General features: G+C 44.8%; 1 protein-coding gene across 1 annotated transcript; it reads left to right on the forward strand.

The window, feature by feature from the left end:
* Positions 1-740: 740 nt before the first annotated feature.
* On the forward strand, positions 741-15,741 carry LOC149441309 (myeloid-associated differentiation marker-like). The gene is made up of 2 exons (XM_089657497.1): positions 741-1,043; positions 11,788-15,741. Exon 2 carries the CDS (start codon positions 11,917-11,919, stop codon positions 12,769-12,771), a length of 855 nt encoding a protein of 284 aa, XP_089513623.1. The 5' UTR covers positions 741-1,043; positions 11,788-11,916; the 3' UTR covers positions 12,772-15,741.
* The last annotated feature ends 5,612 nt before the right edge of the window (positions 15,742-21,353 follow it).

Below are 21,353 nucleotides of genomic sequence, written 5' to 3' on the forward strand. Positions count from 1 at the left end.
ACCTTTTTTTCAGTGGTGCCCATTCCCATCAATGTAACTCGGCTCTGCACGAATTTGGAAAAGGTTCCTGTACTGCTTTGGTGTGATTCCAGTGCAATATGGGCCCCATGTAGGGTTGCCGCCTCCTCCCTGTAAAGCCAAACACATATTAATTACACAGGTTCTGGGGCTAATTAACTCACTTAGTGTCTTATCTGCATTAAATCAGCCCCAGAACCCGTGTCATTAATATGTTCAGTTTTACAGGGATGAGGCGGCAACCCTAACCCCGTGGTTTATGCAAACCACAAGTTGCACTACATAATCGCATTGAAAATCGGATCAAAATCAGATAGCAGCAGTTTGAACCTAGCCCAGGGGTCTCCAAACTATGACCTTTCAGGTGTTGAGGAACTGCAAATCCCAAGAAGCCTTGCAAGACTGACAGCAGCAGACCAGACTCCCGGAGGCATGATGGGACTTGTAGTACTTTAACAGCTGGAGGGACATAGTTTGGAGACCCCTGACCTAGCCTAAAGCATGATTTTTCGAAGCGTATTTGTGTTCTTTTGTTTTCTTGCATTGCAGAAAATCTTTTTAATTTGCAAAAAAATAGTGTCCTGAATGGTTGTCACACAACATTGCAGCGTTATGTGACGTGATCCGTGACGAGTCCCCCCCCCCCCCAGGGTTGGAGATCAGGCAGGTAGAGGTGGATCCTGTTTTCCTGGGTGTGAGGTCAGAGCTGGCAGATAGCTGAGCTCACCTGTACAGGGCGGATACCGGCTGACTCCGTACACACCCTGGCACTCAGCAGGAAAAGGTGCATCTCAGGGATCCAGTTGTATCCCAACCGGGGACACTTCTGTCTTGTTCTGCTGTAGATGAAGTTCCCCTTCTGCAAATGCCTGGATTGTGTTCCTAGCACAGATGATAAAAACTTTCAATTCCGTAAACCAGGAGCTGGTACCGAATCGGCTGACACCATCTGACACCTTCGCCAAGCGTCGTATAGCATACAGGGATAGCTGAAGACATGTGACTGGGCTTTGGAGGACACGCAGGTATGGTTCACCTTTTCTGGTCAGGTTGTCTCCTTGGTCTACATTTATAGAGGCCATTAAAGAACAATTATGATCTACAAATCATGGGGCCCTATAGCAAATTTTTAATAGGGCCCCGTGGACGCACTTTGTAGCAGCTGGCAACTGTGTCAATGATAGCACAACTATGTCTAAATGAAGGACAGGTAGTAGGAGAGCTGTCAGCATAGTCGGCAAACTACAAAGAGAGCGGTGCCGGGGATCAAAGGTCTAGTTGTAACCGCAATTATTATAATATCCACAATTATTTTTTATAATATGACAAATCGATGAATGATCTTGCACACAATTACTTTATAAGCCCAATAAAACCTCTTTACATTTTTAAGTTGGATTTCCAGCTTTTACTTGGTGCATTTCCTAATGAAAGAAATGGAAAAGCTTCTCAACGCAGGTGTTAAGACGCACATCATAAGGCACTAGGACATGCACTAATGTGCATTATGACTAGGGATGTGCTCAGGTGTGTTCGGATCCTAGTCCGAACCCCCATGAGTGAATACACTAGGGTGGAATCACCTGTACTAGGCCAATCATCAGCGATCAGGACCTTCCCCACCCCACAGTCGCATGCCTTGTCTGCTTATGATTGGCCTAGTACCCAATATGGAAGAAAAATATATTTTAAAAATATTCTTCCCAAATATATTGACATATATTTGAAATGCTACAATTTTGGCCATATTCAGTATATTTCAATATATATATATATATACACACACACAAACATATTGCATGTTGAAATGCGTTTTTTATATATTACAAAATATATGAAAAATATTTAAAAAAAATTTTTTTAAATATATTCTTCAGATTTTTTTAACATAGAAAAAAGTCATTTTAACATATATTTGTAAATGTATTCCAAAAATGTTGATTTGTATTTTTAAAGACATTACAGTATATAAGAAATGTATTTTTAAAAATATTTTTCATATATTTTGTAACAACTTATTTCAACATGCAGTGTGTGTGTGTATGTGTGTGTATGTATGTATGTATATAGAATATGGCCAAAATTGTAGCATTTCAAATGTGTCAGTATATTTGGGAAGAATATTTTTTAAAGATATTTCAAATATATTTTTTTTTCCATGTGGGACAGTGATCACTACCTGGCGATCTTGCTCAGGTGGGATCTATCTGGGATTCGAACACACCTGAGTTCATCCCTAATTATGGTGCACATTGACATTCAATGCAATGCATTGCAACACACGTTGACATGCATTTTGATGTGCTTCCATTGATTTTATTGGAAAAATCCATGAGTGTGAAATCAGCCTGAATGTTTTGACTTGGAATTTGTGACTGCCTGTATTTGTGACATACAGGCAGTACTGAGACGGGTTCGTCCAGCACCCAAGGCCAGGAAGCAGACATGCATCCCATTCCTTCTTTTATAGAATGGGTTACCACCTTGTGCCCATTCTTTGCCCCCTTGCTCCAACTGTCCATGGCTGGCATGGAGCGTGCACTGCCCCTGCATGACCAATCACGTGCTTTCTTGTGGCTAGAAGGTAGTTGTACATGCACAGCATGCTGTTGAGTCAGCAGTGAGTGGATGGGGTGGAGAGTGGGTATGTTGGAGCATGGCGTAACAGCAGTAGCTGTCAGGGAAGATTTGAAACTGTGGCCCCTGGTTGCTAGCCACTGATTTGGAGCTTTTGTGCAGTGAAGAGGTGCCCTTCCCTTCCGCTGTGCCCTGGGCGACTGTCCCTCCTGCCCACCCCTGTCCCAGCCCTGCATACAGGACTAGTCGCAGTCTATAGCAGAAGTTCAAAGGGCAATAAATCTACACCACTAATACAGCTAAGCAAATCCCTTCTACTGTACAGAGGGTAATCTGTGAGTGACATGGGGAGCCTCCTCCTATCCCAGGTCCTATAGCAGATGCCTTGGCTGCTTTGGCTATTGTTCCAACACTGCTTGTGGGAATGTCAAACAGAAAGTCAGCCCTTTCCTGGAAAATAACTCCCCACACAAGTTTTCATGACTTTCCTTCTGAGAAAAAATACCTTGCTATCATGCTGATACATTGGCTTCAAGCAAAACTTGAGCCAAACGTTTATTCTAGTCTTGGATGGTGTGAGTAAGGGTTAGAACCTCTGCCAAAAGTTTTTATTGTGGTCTGTGTTCCCATTGGAAAGATCTAAGCAGTATAGGAGTAGAGGGGAAATTGTCCAATGGGAAAACTGTCAGAAGTGCGTCTTTGCTTCATTTTGGGGAGATTTTCACTTTCTGTTGTCTTTGGGGACATGGAAGTGTTTCTGATGGGTACACAAACTGAAATGAAGACCTTCTCATGCAGAGAAAAGCAACAGGTTCACTTTATTACAGCTGCCTCTACTTAAAGCATAGCTCCATTGTTTTTTTTTTTTTTTTTTCCTACACCGCCCCCTTGCCCCCTTCCATTAAAAAAACAAAAACAAAGCCAAGTTATACTTATGGTCTCCATGCTCCAGAGTTGTCTTCACCTTCCTCCTTGGTCCAGAGCCTGTGGTCCTCAGTATTGTCATTCAGTCCATTACCTGTGAGCCCAGCATGTTATTTACATATCCCCCTAGGGTGTATCATCATGATGGCTGGGCTCACAATAGTATAGGCATCATTACAGTGGGCCACTTAATCATTGAAGAATGTCCACTTCCTGCCACCACCAGAAGAAGCTGCCGTAACCTCTTGGCAGGCTAGAAGACTATAGGATAGGTATGTATAGGTTTTAAGGTATACAATAGGTATGTATAGGGTTTTTTTTCAAATAAAAGACTGGGAGGAAGTTGCTTTTGGGTACCAGGGGTTGGGCGCAAGATTGAATTTCTTCTCCAATGTTCCTTTGCTCCCCACTGCTCCATTCCTGATGTGATTGAGCAGAACAAGCAACTTGGAGCTTCTGAAAGGTTGAGGAGACACCCTCTCCACCTCTTGTGACTTTCCTGGTCCCCAAAGGGTCATTTTCCAAACACCAGCACTGCCATGTAGGAGGAAGGAGAGTGAGTCCCATGGTACTCTATACCCTAAAGTACTGGCTACATTGATTAGTTTTCCTAGGTAGGTAAGAGTAGTACGACGTGGTAGAGCATTTTAGGAAAGGAGCATGCAGCTCCAGTGGCCAAGATAAAAGCCCAGCTCTAGTTTGGTACATCTGATGTCTTCTGCCATTCCCACTGGAGCCAATGCTGCAACATTAAAACAGTAGTAAGCTCCAGTGCATAAAAAAGCCCCCCTGCAGGTTAATGCCATACGCATAAACGGAGCCCCCCAACATTGCACTGACACCACTGCAGGCGCTTGCATCTTCTTCCAGTCTTCCTTCCATGTTCATGATCTCCAGCCATTTGAATGGTCGGGCTGTGATGACATCTCCCCCACGCATGGGCACAGGAGTCACAATCGCAGTACAGCACTCTCTGCACTGACGGCACACTTAGTGCACACTGTGCAAGCACTGGCGACATCACCAGAAGCTGCTGTGGATATCTTGTCTTGGAAATATTCAATGTACCTACAGCTAAACCTTAGTATAAACTTACCTGTAGGTACAAGTTAAGAATCAGAGGTAACTACCACTTTAAAACGATATATAAGATACATACCTTTTTCAGATTTCTTATCTCTTATTACGTGATGAGTGGGGTCCTCTTCTGACCTCCATTGTTGGTGGGTGGACATGAATGCTGCATACAACAGCATTTATGTATGAACATGTCTCTTTTTTAGTTTACGATCAGGCAATGACACTGGACACTAATTCTGGATGGTGCGAAATGTTTGCAGGAGACACCTCCTAGGAGAAGGTGAATATTGCCTTGAAAGCTTTTTTTATTTTTACAAAGTACAGGCAATTTTTTTGTAGGGCAATTAACAAAAGGTGGACCCCACAGCAGCTCTTAAAATAGCTCCGGCTGCTATGTTCCCCTCTTCTCTGGTTTAATCCTACCAGACTCACCCAATTACCAATCCAGTGATGAAGGCCACTTCACTTCTGGTTCTGGACATCCTTCAGCCCACTTCCTGGGCCTAGGGTGTAATGTCTCACTTCTTTCCCCCCTGGATTCACTGGAGGATGATGCCTTTCTCTGCCTCTTAACCAGAAATCTTAAAGGAACCCAAAAAACATGGTCTGTCCTTGCTGAACGTTTTCCTGTTTGTAACTCAACATGCAGCTAAACCCTCCTATTCTGCAATAAGCCAGACTGAATGTAAACTTGAAGCTTTATTAAAAAACATTGTGTGGTGAAACTATTGAGAAAGCAAACAATTGAGCAATACATACGGTCAATGCATGACGCATACAGAAAATATAATGAAACAATTAGGATGTAGATGACAATAAGTCCATGCTCACCAGCGATGCTGCCTGTAGGAGATGTAAGTTCAGTCCATGGCGTGCTGCAGAGAATTTATTACAGGTACTTGTATAGCACTGTCAATTTATGCAGAGCTTTACATATATGTAGCCCTCAAGGGGTATACAATCTAAGGTCCCTAACTTACATTCATACATACACGGGCCAATTTAGACAGGAACCAATTAACCTACCAGCATGTCTTTGGAGTGTGGGAGGAAACTGGAGCCCCCAGAGGAAACCCGCACAGGAAGAATATGCTCCAGGCAGGTGGTGCTGTGGTTGGGATTCAAACCAACAACCCTGGTACTGCCAGGCGGAAGTGCTAACCATTTAGCCACTGTGCTGCCCATGCTGGTTTCTTTCCCTTGGGTCTTAAGATGGAGTCTGAGCTTTCAGGATGCACCTCTTTCCTTTTCTTAGAATGAAGGATGATGGGAGCTTTTTTTTAACCCTCAAGGCTCTGTCCTCGGACCCCTCCTCTTCTCCATCTACACCTCCTCCCTTGGCCAATTGATAAACTCCCACGGCTTCAACTACCATCTCTATGCCGATGACACACAAATCTATCTCTCTACCCCTCACATCACCCCCTCAGTCTCCAATTGCATCACCAGCCTACTAAGTGACATATCAGACTGGATGTCACTCCACTTCCTCAAACTCAACCTTTCCAAAACTGAGTTTCTAGTATTCCCCCCAGCCCGTGCCCCCCCCCCGACTTCTCCGTCAAGATCAACAACGCTACCATCAGCCCCACCCCTCATGCCAGGGTACTAGGTGTAATCCTAGACTCCAATCTGTCCTTCCAGCCCCAGGTCCAATCGCTGACAAACTCATGTAGACTTCACCTCCGCAACATCTCCAAGATACGACCATTCCTAACCCCGGAAACCACTAAGCGACTCATTCACTCCCTTATTATATCACGCCTCGACTACTGTAACTCCCTCCTCACTGGCTGACCTCACCGCAGTCTATCCCCACTCCAGTTAATCATGAATGCTGCTGCCAGAATCATAAACCTTACTAACCGCTCTGTATCTTGCCATCCCTCTCTGCCAATCCCTCCACTGGCTTCCAATTGCCCAACGGATAAAATTCAAAACACTAACACTGATGTATAAAGCCGTTCATAACACTGCCCCAAATTACATCACCGATCTTGTCTCTAAATATCACCCAAACCGTACTCTCCGCTCCTCACAAGATCTCCTACTCTCTGGCTCCCTTGTCTCCTCCTCCCATGCTCGTCTCCAGGAGTTCTCAAGGGCTTAACCCATCCTGTGGAACTCCCTACCCTAAGCTATCAGGCTATCGCCTACTCTGCTCACCTTTTAGGCACACTCTGCAAACCCATCTCTTCAGGGAAGCCTATCCCGACCCCAGCTAATACTGGAATCAACTACTCCTCCTAGCACTCCATCCCCCACTGCTAATTACCTCTTGTACCACTATCCCCTCCCTCCTAGATTGTAAGCTCCAAGGAGCAGGGCCCTCTAATCCCTCGTGTATTGAACTGTATTGTTACTGTATTGTCTCCCTCCATAATGTAAAGCGCTGAGCAAACTGTTGGCGCTATATAAATCCTGTATAATAATAATAATTAACTAGATAGATTCTGGTTTCTGCCAAACAGTAAATTTATTCCAGGCTCCATCTAGTAGCCAAATTTTAATATTGCAGGCTGAATTTCCCTGCTGGAGGCAGAACAGAAACCTTGAAGTAATTTCAGGTCTCGGGAACTTTCAAGGCACCATAAGATAGGTGGTCAATCAGCCTCAGATCAAGGAACCCCTAGCAATCTCTGGAGGAACCCTAGTTTAAAATGGCTGGTTTAGAGACAGGCTCTCTGCAGCATTAATGATCCGCCAACTGCCAAAGCAGATGATGAAGAAGACCTGTGATGTGAACAGACTGAGAAACCCTGGGAAACAGGTATGTATACTGTTTTAATTTTTTTTTTTAAAGGGTGCAAGGGTGATTCAAGCCAATGGGAGGAGGAGCCTGGAGTTTGGCTGTAAGCTGCAGTTGAGTGAACCCAGTGCATGCATTAAGTCCATAAGCTTCTAAATTGGCCGTAAGCGCAACAAATTTTTTTCCTGACTTGTCGGAAATTTTGATAATCAAAAACGTAAAGAATTCCCTTCTTGAAAACATTTTGTCATTCAAATGACTACATACTAATTGCATCGGATCTGTTGAGAATGATCAATTATGTTGTACATTTTGTACATTGTATATTTGGTATATTATCCATTGTTTGCAATCTATGAGTTGTAGATGTTTGTCACACCTTTATCAAATCAGATGAAAAAACATTCTATTCTAACATTCAAACAGACTGGCCTTTTTAGAGCAGGCCAACCATCGGAATGTCATGTTTGAGCAAGCTATTGTAATATGACTGGGTAAATAAAGCAATAAATGAATGTGCAGCAATCAAGCAGGCTTATCTCTGTTGTAGTGGTTGGTGCATTTTTTCTTTACGAATAAATAGTCACAGAGCAGAGCCAGTATGACAGCTGAAAAAATGAATAAACAAAACCCCAAACCTAAAGCATAGGATGCAAACAGGCATAGTTTCCAACTATCCCTCATTTGAAAAGGATAGTCCATCTTATAGAACCAAATCCTTCTGTACCATTTTCTCCTCTGTTGTCCCTCTTTTTAGTCTTGTTTATAGACCTTCACACAAATAGACTATTTAAAAAAAGTTTAATATTGCATTTGACCAGCCTTTCTCAATTTTATTTATATTATGAAGGAACCCTTAAAATAAGTTTCAGGTTTTAAGGAACTCCTGCCAAACTAACAACATCTACGGCCTCTACAGTAGGCTGGTTGTCAGTGGGTGGGATGCTTCCTCCATTGGTGGTCATTGAGATGAATGCTTCTTTCATTGGAGATCAGTGAGAGGAATGCTTCTTCCATTGGTGGTCAGTGGGAAGAATGCTTCTATTAGTGGTCAGTGAGAACAATGCTTCTTCCATTGGTGGTCAGTTCAAGGAATGCTTCGTCCATTGGTTGCCAATGTGAGGAATGCTTCTTCCATTGGTTGCCAGTGAGAGGAATGCCTCTTCCATTGATGGTCAGTGGGAGGAATGCCTCTTCCATTGATGGTCAGTGGGAGGAATGCCTCTTCCATTGATGGTCAGTGGGAGGAATGCCTCTTCCATTGATGGTCAGTGGGAGGAATGCCTCTTCCATTGATGGTCAGTGGGAGGAATGCCTCTTCCATTGATGGTCAGTGGGAGGAATGCCTCTTCCATTGATGGTCAGTGGGAGGAATGCCTCTTCCATTGATGGTCAGTGGGAGGAATGCCTCTTCCATTGATGGTCAGTGGGAGGAATGATTCTTCCATTGGTGGACAGTGAGAGGAATGCTTCCTCCACTGGTGGTCTGTGGGAGGAATGCCTCCTCCACTGGTGGTCTGTGGGAGGAATGCCTCCTCCACTGGTGGTCTTTGGGAGGAATGCCTCCTCCACTGGTGGTCTGTGGGAGGAATGCCTCCTCCACTGGTGGCCAGTGGGAGGAAGGCCTCCTCCACTGGTGGCCAGTGGGAGGAAGGCCTCCTCCACTGGTGGCCAGTGGGAGGAAGGCCTCCTCCACTGGTGGCCAGTGGGAGGAAGGCCTCCTCCACTGGTGGCCAGTGGGAGGAAGGCCTCCTCCACTGGTGGCCAGTGGGAGGAAGGCCGGCCTCCTCCACTGGTGGCCAGTGGGAGGAAGGCCGGCCTCCTCCACTGGTGGCCACTGGTGTCACTGATGGGGCACTATTCCTCCTACACTGACAGTAATGATGGGGCATTCATGAATGAATGAACTGCACGTTCCAACAGCCTTAGCGGCTGTTGGCTTGTAGTTTTTAATGAACTATCACGGTGCTGTGCAGTGCCGTGGTAGTTCATTAAAAATTCCTGTCAGTATATCTGCTTGGTCAAATTTACACTTTTCATTATTTTATATAAATATCTCTTAAAATAACATATACAACATTTGTAATGGTATATAAAACCACAAAATATATTCACTCGTTATACACTTTTAATGTACAGAGAAGAGGTGGGGCTCTAATAGGAAGAGGTTGAGCCTAAAGAGGAAGGGGTGGAGTTTACAGATGAAGGGGTGGATCTTCAACAGGAAGTGGTGGGACAAATTTAGATGGGGGGAGGTGCAAAATTTTAGTCTTGCCTACAGCCGCACAAAACCAAAATACACCACTGTGTACTTAACACAGCACCACTGGCTTAAAGAAATCCTATAGTGTATATACTGTAAGTACTTATTATTGAAACCTTTCCCCAAAAGCAGTTGATGAGTTTCCCCCAGAGCTCCATTCAGATGTTGGGAGCAAAGAGAATACCTGGTGCTACCAGGTAGGAACATGTGACTGTCCATATGACAGCAGTGGTACTTTTTGATTGGTCCAGAGCTCTCACAGCAATAAAAAGCTAACAGGGGTCCTACCCTTCCTCTGCTTTGCTTAAAAAAGCCTTTTTGTTATTTCTGTTGGAGATTTTCCCTCCTTACTGGTAGATTAGAGAAAATCTTTCCAATGGTGCCCCAGGTCACAGTAAAAACTCAACGGGATTTCTAATCATTCCCCACTCTATCACAACCTAAAAAAGGTTTTGTTGTGACATACTGTTTAAAACTAGATGGCTGCGGCATTGATCCGATGCTGCTGCTGTCTACACCAAGAACTGAGCTATCAAAGACCACTGATTACTCAGTTCTTTGGTTCGCTCTGAAAACAGGGCAGTAACGTTCACTCGTTGCTCTGCCCTTCCAGTGCTCACTGGAATACTAGTCTGTGGAGGGGGTGGGAATGGCTGGCTCAGGCTCACAGAGATGGGCTGAGTGGCTAAGTCAGCTGCCGGTCAGGTATCTGAGCAAATCCTGACATTATTGTCAGGATCCCTGCAGAGCCTGGACCAGCTCTGTGACTTTTGAATCTGGAGAAGGGTCACAGGAGAGCAGAACCAAGTGCACTCCTGTGACCCACAGGAGAAGTATGGCCAGAAGAGCTTTTGTCACACTTCTCTTTTAACTCCCTACTACAGCCAAAAGCATTTTTTTAAAGTTTAGAACCCCTGTACTCTTTCTAATGCTGTCTCTGTTCCTACTTGAAAGGTTTTTCCTCACTCCTTGTAAAGAAAACACAGAGGGGCGCCATACTAAGTGCAGTATGGGACAATTCCATTTATTGAAATATAGCAAATTGGAAACTAACTATTGAGCAAATTGAATGGGTATGCAAAACCATCTCAGGAGCTTCGCCAAGGTGATCCGGCTAAGGCCTGATGAAGAAGTCGAAGCTTTAAAACATGTTACCGCCCACTTTACGGAGTGATGCCTCCTTGGTGTCAACACTTCCGGTGCAACACCATATTGCATTCCATGCTGGTTCCAGTGGCGTTCGGCTGCTCATCGCTGCTTCCCTTCAGGACTTGGACAACAGCAGGCCACGGAACATTATCCAGATCACCTTGTGGAAGCTCCTGAGATGGTTTTACAAGCCCATTCTATCTACTCAATAGTGCGCTTCTAATTTGCTATATTTCAATAAATGGAATTGTCCCATACTGCACTTAGTCTGGCGCCCCTCTGTGTTTTCTTTACATACAGCTATCGGAGCTTCAGCTTCACTCTGGAGGTTGCTGCCTCTGGTACCTACATAGAGTTCAAGTCATGGACATTTGATGGACTTATTATGGACTTTTTTGTTCAATTTATGGTTATATTCCTGTATGGTCCTTTGACAATATTTGCTTCTTTAGCGCCTACCCCCCCCCCCCCCTTTTCCTCACTTCTTGCCTACATGACAGGCACAGAACGGAAATGGAAAAGAAAATCATCTTACTTCCCGTCTATTTTACTGCAGTGTCCCTGCTGGGGAGACTAAACTAGCCTCCTGTTTTGCTGCCAGGTCCCCGCTGGGGAGATTACCTCACTTCCTGTTCTGCCTACCCATGTGTCAGCCAGAGCAGGAAGTGAAGTAAAATCCACTGAGTGAGGACATAAACAGCAATGAAAACACATTTTCTAGTAAAAGCGAGGAAGGTTTATAACCCTTGTTAGGATATTACTGTTGTGCTTGTGTCCCCATGACAGAAATTTCTGCTCATTTCCTTTCCTAGTTATAGGAGTCAGACAGAACAGGAATAGAAAATAAATCTTTTCTATGGGGACGGCATGTAAAATATAGCAGACACATTGGGGAGACAGAAATAAGTCTGACAGAAGTTCTAACCCTTCCATCCAAAAAAAGTCTTGCCCTGAATTGGGGCTCAACAATATATATGAGATTAACAACATTTCAGCATTTGTGTCACAATTATTTCCTCTGTTTTAGGTACGGACCGCTTCATACAGAAAATTTGGATGCTTCTTGGACATCAGTCATATTACAGATTCCTCTCCAATATCCTGATTCGGGGCACATCTGAACACCTTCACCTCCTTGTATCCTTATAACACCAAGATGGACCTTCGCTCCTTTTTCACTCCCTTGCTGATCCTCCGCTTCTTCCAAATCTTCTTCTCCTGTACCGCCTTCAGCTTGGTGGCCAGCGTTCAAATGTATCATAACCAGTATGGAGCTTGGAGTATGGTTACATGGATCATGTGTTTTGTGGTGACAATCTTAATTGTTGTGCTGGAACTGACAGGGCTTGCCAGTAGAGTTCCTATCTCTTGGGAGGACTTTACCTCAGCCTTCTCCATGTTGGCAACGTTGATGCTCCTCACCACATCCATCATGTACCCAGCCGTCTTCCTGAAGGGAGGCTGCAGTGGACACAGCTGTGCCTGTCGGGGGGCGGCCACTGCCATGTCCATCCTGTGCTTTTTCGCCTATGCAATTGAGGTGGGACTTACCCGTGCCAAACCTGGTGAGATTAGTGGCTTCCTCTCTACCATCCCTGGCCTACTGAAGGTCTTTGAAGCCTATGTTGCCTGTATTATCTTTTCTCTTCTTCCAACAATTTCTAATGCACCAGGCCTGCACTGGTGTGTGGCTGTGTACTCCATTTGCTTCATTATTACCACTTTAATCATCATCCTAACCATTGGACGTCTCTTGCCTAGACTGCCCGTCAACTTTGAGAAGATTCTTATTGGTTACAATATCTTGGCAGTGGCTATGTACATTACAGTGGCGGTCATATGGCCCTACTACTTCTTTAAGATTATTCCCAATAGAAATGGGTGTAGTAATGACAGCTGTTTATATGATGATGGAGTTGGCATCACCATCTTGACTTACATCAACCTGGTGGCTTACATTGTGGACACAGTCTACTCCTTTAGAATGGTTTTCTTCACAGTGTCAGCCTAGACTTCAAAACGTCAACAGGATAACCAGCTCTGTTTACCAAAAGACAAAGCCAGGTCTACTGGATACTAAAAACAATAACTAGATGGGATTGCAGCAGTTGCCATCTGTGGGGTCTGGTGGTTGTCCATATGTTAATGGAGTTGGGATTACCATCTTGACTTAAATCAACCTGGTGGCTTACATTGTGGACATGGTCTACTCCTTTCGAATGGTTTTCTTCATGGTGCCAGCCTAGATTTCAAAACGTCAAAAGGATAACCAGCTCTGTTTACCAAAACTCAAAACCAGGTCTACTTGATAGTAAAAATAACAAGTAGATGGGATTGAAGCAATTGCCACATTTGGATTCCTGTAAAAGTAACGTACTTCAAAATGTATACATATGGCTTGACAACAGGGTTGAAATAGAAACAACCGCTAACTGTAGCCCCGACTAAAAGCTCAACTGCCCAATTTTGTTTTTAAAAGACCGTGGAGCAGTTAAAATTCCTGTCCGGTTTCTATTGCACTCTATAACACCTTTTTGGCAATTTGTTTTTTTTTTTATTCCCCCTCTGTTCCTGCCACTGTGAAAACCATACAAAAAAAATGGAGTTTACGGTTTTCCCAAGGACGGAGAAGCATAGGCAGCATTAAAAACATTGATGGAAGTCCGAATCTTTTGTTGTTTTGTTACACATTAGAGAGATTTTTTCATAACGTCCTGTCCTAGTAGGGACACAGATGGCAAGAAAAATTTGAGAAAAGATTCCAACCCTCTCCAGCTCTATTAAAAAACAGACAAACCCATTGGCTGGAGGAGCTGGGCTTTAAAAATGATTTTATTTTTTTTTTCTTTGAGACTATATATTTTTTTTTTCTCTGGTTGGTCATTAGACACCATTTCTGAGTTTATATATATATATATATATATATATATATATATATATATATATATACACTCAGAAATGGCGTCTCATGACCAACCAGAGAAAATAGCAATAGCGATGTACATTTGTCCACACCAACCAGTGAGGTATTTGTTTACTGAACTGATATCAGTCGAGAACAATTTCTGATTGGCCTCTGTGAATTATTTTACTTGACACATTGCCCTGGCTCTTGACACTGCTTTATTGAAAAACTCTTGAGAAAAGTGTTTGAGTTAACTTTAGCAATCAAATTCATGCAAATTTTTTAGAGCACTTCATAAAATCAATACATGCATCTTTTCGATTTATATAGAAACAAAAATTTTAGGTTTTTTACTCAAAAAAATGCCCACATTTAAGGACCTGTCCTGTAGAAGCTGTGCCCAAAAAAGGGCACAGGCAGGCAGAGGGCAAAGGACTAGTCACTGGTATTACCTGTGGTCTCCCCGCAGCTGATCCTTTTCCTATTACTGAGTTAGCATACCTTGTTCTGCACTGTGTGCAATGTACGCGGCTGCCTTGTTTCCTGCCTAGGCCAACTACAAACCACTCCAGAATACTATAGGAAGATAAAACTGAAAATAGGCAAAGGTTTTCGTTTTCTTTTACATAATCCGCAATGGCATATTTACAATATGAGAGTTTTAAGTGTCAAGCAGGATATTGGACAGCCTATATGGGGGTCCTACTCCCCAACACTTAGCCTGACATCTCTGCTCTGACAGGGAGAGAATACAAGCAATTAATAAGAAAAGTAATCACTGTGAAGAACAACTCTTTTTATTATAATGGCTCAAGAGTGGACATTCATGTTATTACAGATGTCCATTAATGAATGGTTCTCTTTACAGCCCATCGGTTGTGACAATGGTATGTAACTAATGGAAAGAAAATTGGCAGGCAAGTAGAAATGAATGGGCCACACACTGATGCCATCATCTATGTATGTATAATCAGCTTTAATCTAATAAAGTGGAGGATTCACAACATATGGTCTTTCTTGTCCCCTTCCTGTTCCAATGCGTTTCACCACACAAAGGTCTTAATTATGGTCTCCATGAGTAAGCATTTTGTGGGGTGAAATGCGTTGGAGCTGGACAGGCAAGCTCATTTCTACTTGACATGCAGAACAGCTGTTGCATTCCTGGGCGTACACCTGATGGGATATATTCCAAAAATTGCCAGGCAGCCATTTGGATCGCTACCTACCAGTTCCCTTTCAAGCAGTGGCACAAACCTCAGGCACTAAGGAGACAAAAGTCATGGCCAAAGACAAAGCCAAACATGGACAGGGACCCAATCAGGATTCACAAAATGGTGGGAACAGAACCTCATGTTGACTTCCTAGCTCTCAGGCTTCTAGATTCTAAAATGTAACAAATTTCAATACCTTGCTCACTCCTTCTGGTCTTACCAAAATCCATAGGCCATGCCAAAGCCTTGGTGAACACCAAACCCATTCCTGGTAAGTCCCATTACTTTGAGATCTTACAACCCTAACCATCTGCCCTAAATACAGACAGTTGGAAGTTGGTAATCACATTTTCTCCCTAAACACTTCCAATGTCACCACCAAAGACTTTCAAGAGCCTGTTACCTAATAATTTTCGCATATTTTGTATTTTCTTATTCATTTCACTGGACTCCTATACTTGTGCGGTTTCACGACGGGAACATATGGTTGCTATGACAACATTACCAGTATGGATGAAAGCGGCCTCCGCCTACTTCTGATCCCTTAAATGCTCATTAAAGTGAACCAATTTGTATCTGTTTGTAAAATCTTTGCTTTGTGTTTTTGTTACATTGTTGTATTGTTCACTTATTGGAAAAAGTTTCATCTCTCACAAACTCCAGAGCCTTGCCGGCCGCAAAAAAAAGAAAGGAAAAAAAACCCAACAGCACTTGTGCACGAGGATGTATTTAAAGTGAATATATAGCTATACTTTTTTTCTACTTGAATAGAATATGGAAGGGTTAAAGTTGAGGTTTATTCTGCTTATATTTTGCCTTCCCTTACTTGCTAATGATATTTTTAAATAAAACATTTCCATTTTCACCACATATCTCATTTTAGAGCCAGTGACCTCATGACTCTGTGCTTCTCTATGCTATGCAGACAGGTCATGGCTAGTGGGAGGGGCCAGCAGGGTGCTGTACATGACTTCCTATAAACATTCCAATACTCTGCATCAGGGTTGAGGACCCTTGAGGGGAGTACAGAGGCAAACAGTGGGCTGGCTCTTGGGTGGAGTTGTACGAATGTTAAAATACCTTGATGGGTGGATTGCAGTCTGAAGGAGTTGGTGCTCGTCAGAAGCTTCATTTGCATGCAGATCACTCTAGGTAATAATGGGTCTCCATGATTTAATAAACTAAAATCCTAGGAATGAAGGAGGTGGACCAGGGACAGTCAGGGTGGGGTGATGTTGGGAAGGGCTAGAAGATGCTGGATGTCCTCAAGCCAGGAAATGATGCAGGTTCTGCGTGACTTTCTGCAGCTTCCAATGCACATTGCGAGAAGCTCAAAGTGTGCAGTGAAATCAGAGTAAGTCATTTCAGTCCAGGAGAGGAGCCGGTACAACTGTGCAAAACTGAAGGGAAGAAATGGCCTGACTTAATGCAATGCATATACTTGGTTCCATACCACACATTAGCACGTATGTATTGAGGCACCACAACAGAACAGTTTAAGTCATGTTAAAGCCTGAGGGTTTTTTTTTTTCTTTTAAAATAACAAACATATCATACTTACCTGCTGTGCGGTGGTTTTGCACAGAGCAGCCTGGATCCTTCTTCTCGGGTCCCCCACTGGTGCTCCTGGCTCCTCCCTCCTGCCGAGTGACCCCACAGCAAGCAGCTCCGGAGCTGCTGCTCTGTCTGTCCACTTAGACACAGAGTTTGGCTCGTCCCCACCCATCTCTCTCCTCAATGGCTCCCTGGCTGTGATTGACAACAGCTCCCACAACGGCTCCCACTACTGTCTCAGCCAATGAGGAGGAAGAGACCCTGGAGAGCTGCTGCTCTTGTCCACATGGCTGGATTGAAATGGGTCTCGGGCAGGGGCGGACTGACCATTTGGAAACTCGGGCACTGCCCGAGGGCCCGGGGTCAGTAGGGGGCCCCATGAGATGCCCCTGGTACCTTTTTCATAGGCTTTTTTGAGTTTGGGCAAGGACACAGGGGCCCCATGATCCCCTATTGCCCGGGGGCCCCATGAGTTGATAGTCTGCCCCTGGTCTCGGGTAAGTATTTTAGGAGAGGGGGGCTGCTAAACACAGACTATCTTCATGCATAGAATGTATGAAGGTAAAAAAAAAACCTTAAAGTAGAGTTCCAGACGTTTTTGTGTTTATTAAAAGTCAGCAGCTACAAAAACTGTACAAAAATTGTATCTGCTGGCTTTTAATAAACACACACTCACCTGTGCCGGGGTCCAGCGATTTGCTCACCCGCGCCATCTTTTCTCTCTTCTCTGCCTGGCATCTCAACTGTGGGCACCAGGTTGTGACAGCTTGAGGCTTCACAGCTGGGTGCCCATTGCGCATGCGCAAGTCGCACTGTGCATTCCGATTGGTCCGGCAGTTTTCTGGGACCTGTGAAGTGTTCCAGGAGACTGCGGGAGGAAAGAGGGGGACAGACTTCCAGCTAACTTTGCCGCTGCAAACTGAGCTGGAAGTTGGAGCGGGTACCTGTCAAAACTAGGTACCCGCTCCCCCCAAAAGGTGACAAATACGGCAGTGAAGGGGGAAAGGAGGCAAACAAGCAGAGCTCCCACTTTGGGGTGGAGCTCCACTTTGAAGGAGAGGTACAGCCAAAGCTTTGTTGCCTGTATTTCTCCTGTGGATCACAGAGTTCAGTTCATTCTGCACTTCTGTGACCCGGTTTCGGGTTGAAGTTGGCTGTCGTCACTCAGCCGGTCCAGGCTGGGGAAATATCCCGACTTTAAAATCTGAATCCAACCCAGAGTCTGGAGCCTGAGCCAGCCTCTCCCTCCCCGTCCACAGCCCAGCTCTGCAGTGAGCACTGGGGGGGAGGGGGCTGAGCAAACCGCTCTGCTCAGAGAGAACGCAGCAGTCAGCGGTCATGTGATCACTGAGTTCTCACCCTTAGAACCGGCGGGGGACCGATGTTGCATCCACCTAGGTAAGTATAAACAGAGGAAAAAAGCCCTACTTCTCTTAGAAGAATTTACAGCCACTTTAAAGTGGAACTTCACTTTCTCAATCAACAATGACTATTTTCAATGCTTCTGCTGCTAGCATCAATAAGTAGATAGGAAAGTACACCACTCAAAAAAAAATTAAAGGAACACTTTTTAATCAGAGTATAGCATCAAGTCAATAAAACTCCTGGGATATTGATCTGGTCAGGGAAGTAGCAGAGGGGGTTGTTAATCAGTTTCAGCTGCTTTGGTGGTAATGATATTAATAACAGGTGCACAAGATGGGCAACAATGAGATGACCCCCGAAACAGGAATGGTTTTACAGGTGGAGGCCACTAACATTTTTTCCCTACTCATCTTTTCTGACTGCTTTTCACTAGTTTTTCATTTGGCTAGGGTCAGTGTCACTACTGGTAGCATGAGGGAATACCTGGACCCTACAGAGGTTGCACAGGCAGTCCGACTTCTCCAGGATGGTCCATCAATACGTGTCATTGCCAGAAGGTTTGCTGTGTCTCCCAGCACAGTCTCAAGAGCATGGAGGAGATTCCAGGAGACAGGCAGTAACCCTAGGAGAGCTGGACAGGGCCGTAGAAGGTCCTTAACCCATCAGCAGGACCGGTATCTGCTCCTTTGTGCAAGGGGGAATAGGGTGAGCACTGCCAGAGCCCTACAAAATGACCTCCGGCAGGCCACTGGTGTGAATGTCTCTGACCAAACAATCAGAAACAGACTTCATGAGGGTGGCCTGAGGGCCTGACATCCTCTAGTGGACCCTGTGCTCACTGCCTGGCACCATAGAGCTCGGTTGGCATTTGCCATTGAACACTAGAATTGGCAGGTCCACCACTGGCACCCTGTGCTTTTCACAGATGAGAGCAGGTTCACCCTGAGCACATGTGACAGACATGAAAGGGTCTGGAGAAGCCGTGGAGAATGTTCTGCTGCCTGTAACATGGTTCAGCATGACTGTTTGGTGGGGGGTCAGTGATGGTCTGGGGAGACATATCCATGGAGGGACACACAGACCTCTACAGGCTAGACAATGGCACCCTGACTGCCATTAGGTATGGGGATGAAATCCTTGGACCCATTGTCAGACCCTACGCTGGTGCAGTGGGTCCTGGGTTCCTCCTGGTGCACGACAATGCCCGGCCTCATGTGGGGAGAGTATGCAGGCAGTTCCTGGAGGATGAAGGAATTGATACCATTGAATGGCCCCCACGCTTGCCTGACCTAAATGCAATAGAACACCTCTGGGATGTCATGTTTCGGTCCATCTGACAACGCCAGGTTGCACCTCAGACTATTCAGGAGCTCAGTGATGCCCTGGTCCAGATCTGGGAGGAAATCCCCCAGGACACCATCCATCGTCTCATTAGGAGCCTCCCCCGACGTTGTCAGGCATGCATACAAGCACGTGGGGGGCCATACAAACTACCGAGGACCATTCTGAGTTACTGCAATGACATTTCAGAAAAATGGACTCGCCTGCTGCATCATTTCTTCACTTTAATTTTCAGGGTGTCTTTGAATTCAGTCCTCTGTAGGGTGATCAGATGGGCTTCCTTATGTTCCTAACACATCACCCAGTCCATAACAGTATATATATCCAGCAGGAGATTTTTCCCCATTGAGATCTGATGTGTTTTCAAAGAAGTGTTCCTTTCATTTTTTTGAGCCGTATGTATTATATTTGCTTGTTTTAAACTTCCTTTTACATTTCACTCACTTCAGTTACTTCCTGGTTTCCATGCCTAGGCAAATGATGTCATACATTCCAACAGTCTTCAAGAGCGGAGGAAGGGCTCTCAGCTCAGTCAGTGCCTGAGCTAAGGCCAGATGGATTCCAGGTAGTAAACGCTACATGAATAATCTGCTCTTTCTCAAGATGGCCGCTGCCAGAAATGCCAGGGGGGGCATTTTTCAAAATGATTTCTTAGCAAAATAAAGCATTGAATCATGAATAGATGGGCGAGTTTGCTTTGAACATAAAAAATGTTTTAAATAGTGATTTTGGTTTGTGGCACTCAGATATAGTGCTGTTACACTTTAAAGTGGAGCTCCACCCAAAGGGGGAAGTTACGCTATAAGGCTTTGTCCACTGTTCCCCTTTAAGGATTAGCACCTTTGGAGAGGAGGGGGAAGGGGGCACCTAAACTTGACAGGTACCCGCTCCCACTTCTGCTGCGATTGCCTAGGCTAGTAGTCTCCAAGCAGTGGCCTGGGAGCCAGATGTGGCCCTTTGCTTATTTTCATTCGGCCCTTGGGGCACCACTCCTCCTACTGATACAAGACACTCTTCCTCCCACTGTCACCAACCATGAGGCATATTTCCTGCAAGTGACACAAACTCCAACACAAACAATGGAACACTATTTCTACCACTGACACCGACAATGCAGATATATTTTTCCCACTGACACCAGTGATGAGGCACTATTTTTCCCCCTAATACTGAAGACAAGGCATTGTTTACTCTCACTGATGCCAGGAAAACTTCAACTCCCACTGACCACAGTCCGCCCCCAAAATCTAAGAGACAGCAAACTGGCCCTTTGTTTAAAACGTTTGGAGACCCCCTGGCATAGGCAATCAGAAGTTGTTGTCCCCCCCTCCCTCCCTGTAGTCTTCTGGGACATGTGACTGGTCCCAGAAGACTACGGGATCATTCAGAAAACTCAGAACTACTTGCACATGTGCAGTGGGCATGTGAAGCTGAAAGCTGTCCCAGCCAAGTGCCCACACTGAAGAAACCGGGAGGCACAGGACTGCTGGTGAACCAGTCTGGTGTGAACAAACCGCTGGTTCAAGGGACAGGTGAGTGTTTGTTTTTTTAAAAGTCAGCAGCTACAGTTTTTGCAGCTAGTGACTTTTATTTATTTTTTTTTCTTTTCACTCAACCTCTACTTTAAGAATAGATGGACCCTAAACCAGTCATCACTGACCTCTGTAGCTGCAGACTCTGGGGAGAAATTCGTCCTCAAAGTTCTGCAGAAAAACACTTTCACTTTTGTTTCTTCTGGTAAATGTTTTTCCTCCAAACAGTGACTTGCCTGCCTGCCAACCTTCTAATCTGTAATGTAAACACAAAACAGGAGCACAGGAAGCATGATATCCCACAGGCAATTTCGCTGGGTAATTCCTCATAACTACAACTCACTAATATCAGCGATAAGACCTGCTGGCTAAGGAGGGCAACCATGTTCTCAGGAGACTAGGCCAGATTCTGGCTCACACTACTCTGTTGGAGGTTTTTTCCCCCCAAGGAGAATGGAATGGTGCCTGAACAAGGACCATGGAAGAACTTTGGCTGGGGCCTTGTCTGAAGTATGGAGCCTGCTCTGAGACTTTCCCAATATCACACCTACTCTGGTGGGTCGGTAAGTGGGGCTGAGCAACTACGGAACTGTGCAACCCTAGACAGTCTAAGACAGGGTTTCTCAGCCAGGGTTCCATGAGATTCCTCCAGAGGTTGCTAGGGGTTCCATAAGCTATAAGAAAC

The sequence above is a fragment of the Staurois parvus genome, unplaced genomic scaffold, assembly GCF_062004578.1.
Source record: "Staurois parvus isolate SC_StPar_1 unplaced genomic scaffold, SC_StPar_1.0 ptg001005l, whole genome shotgun sequence".
Lineage (NCBI taxonomy): Eukaryota > Metazoa > Chordata > Amphibia > Anura > Ranidae > Staurois > Staurois parvus.

Coding starts and splice junctions, on each gene's coding strand:
- LOC149441309 (XM_089657497.1), top strand. CDS start 11,917: ATGGACCTTCGCTCCTTTTTCACTCCCTTGCTGATCCTCCGCTTCTTC.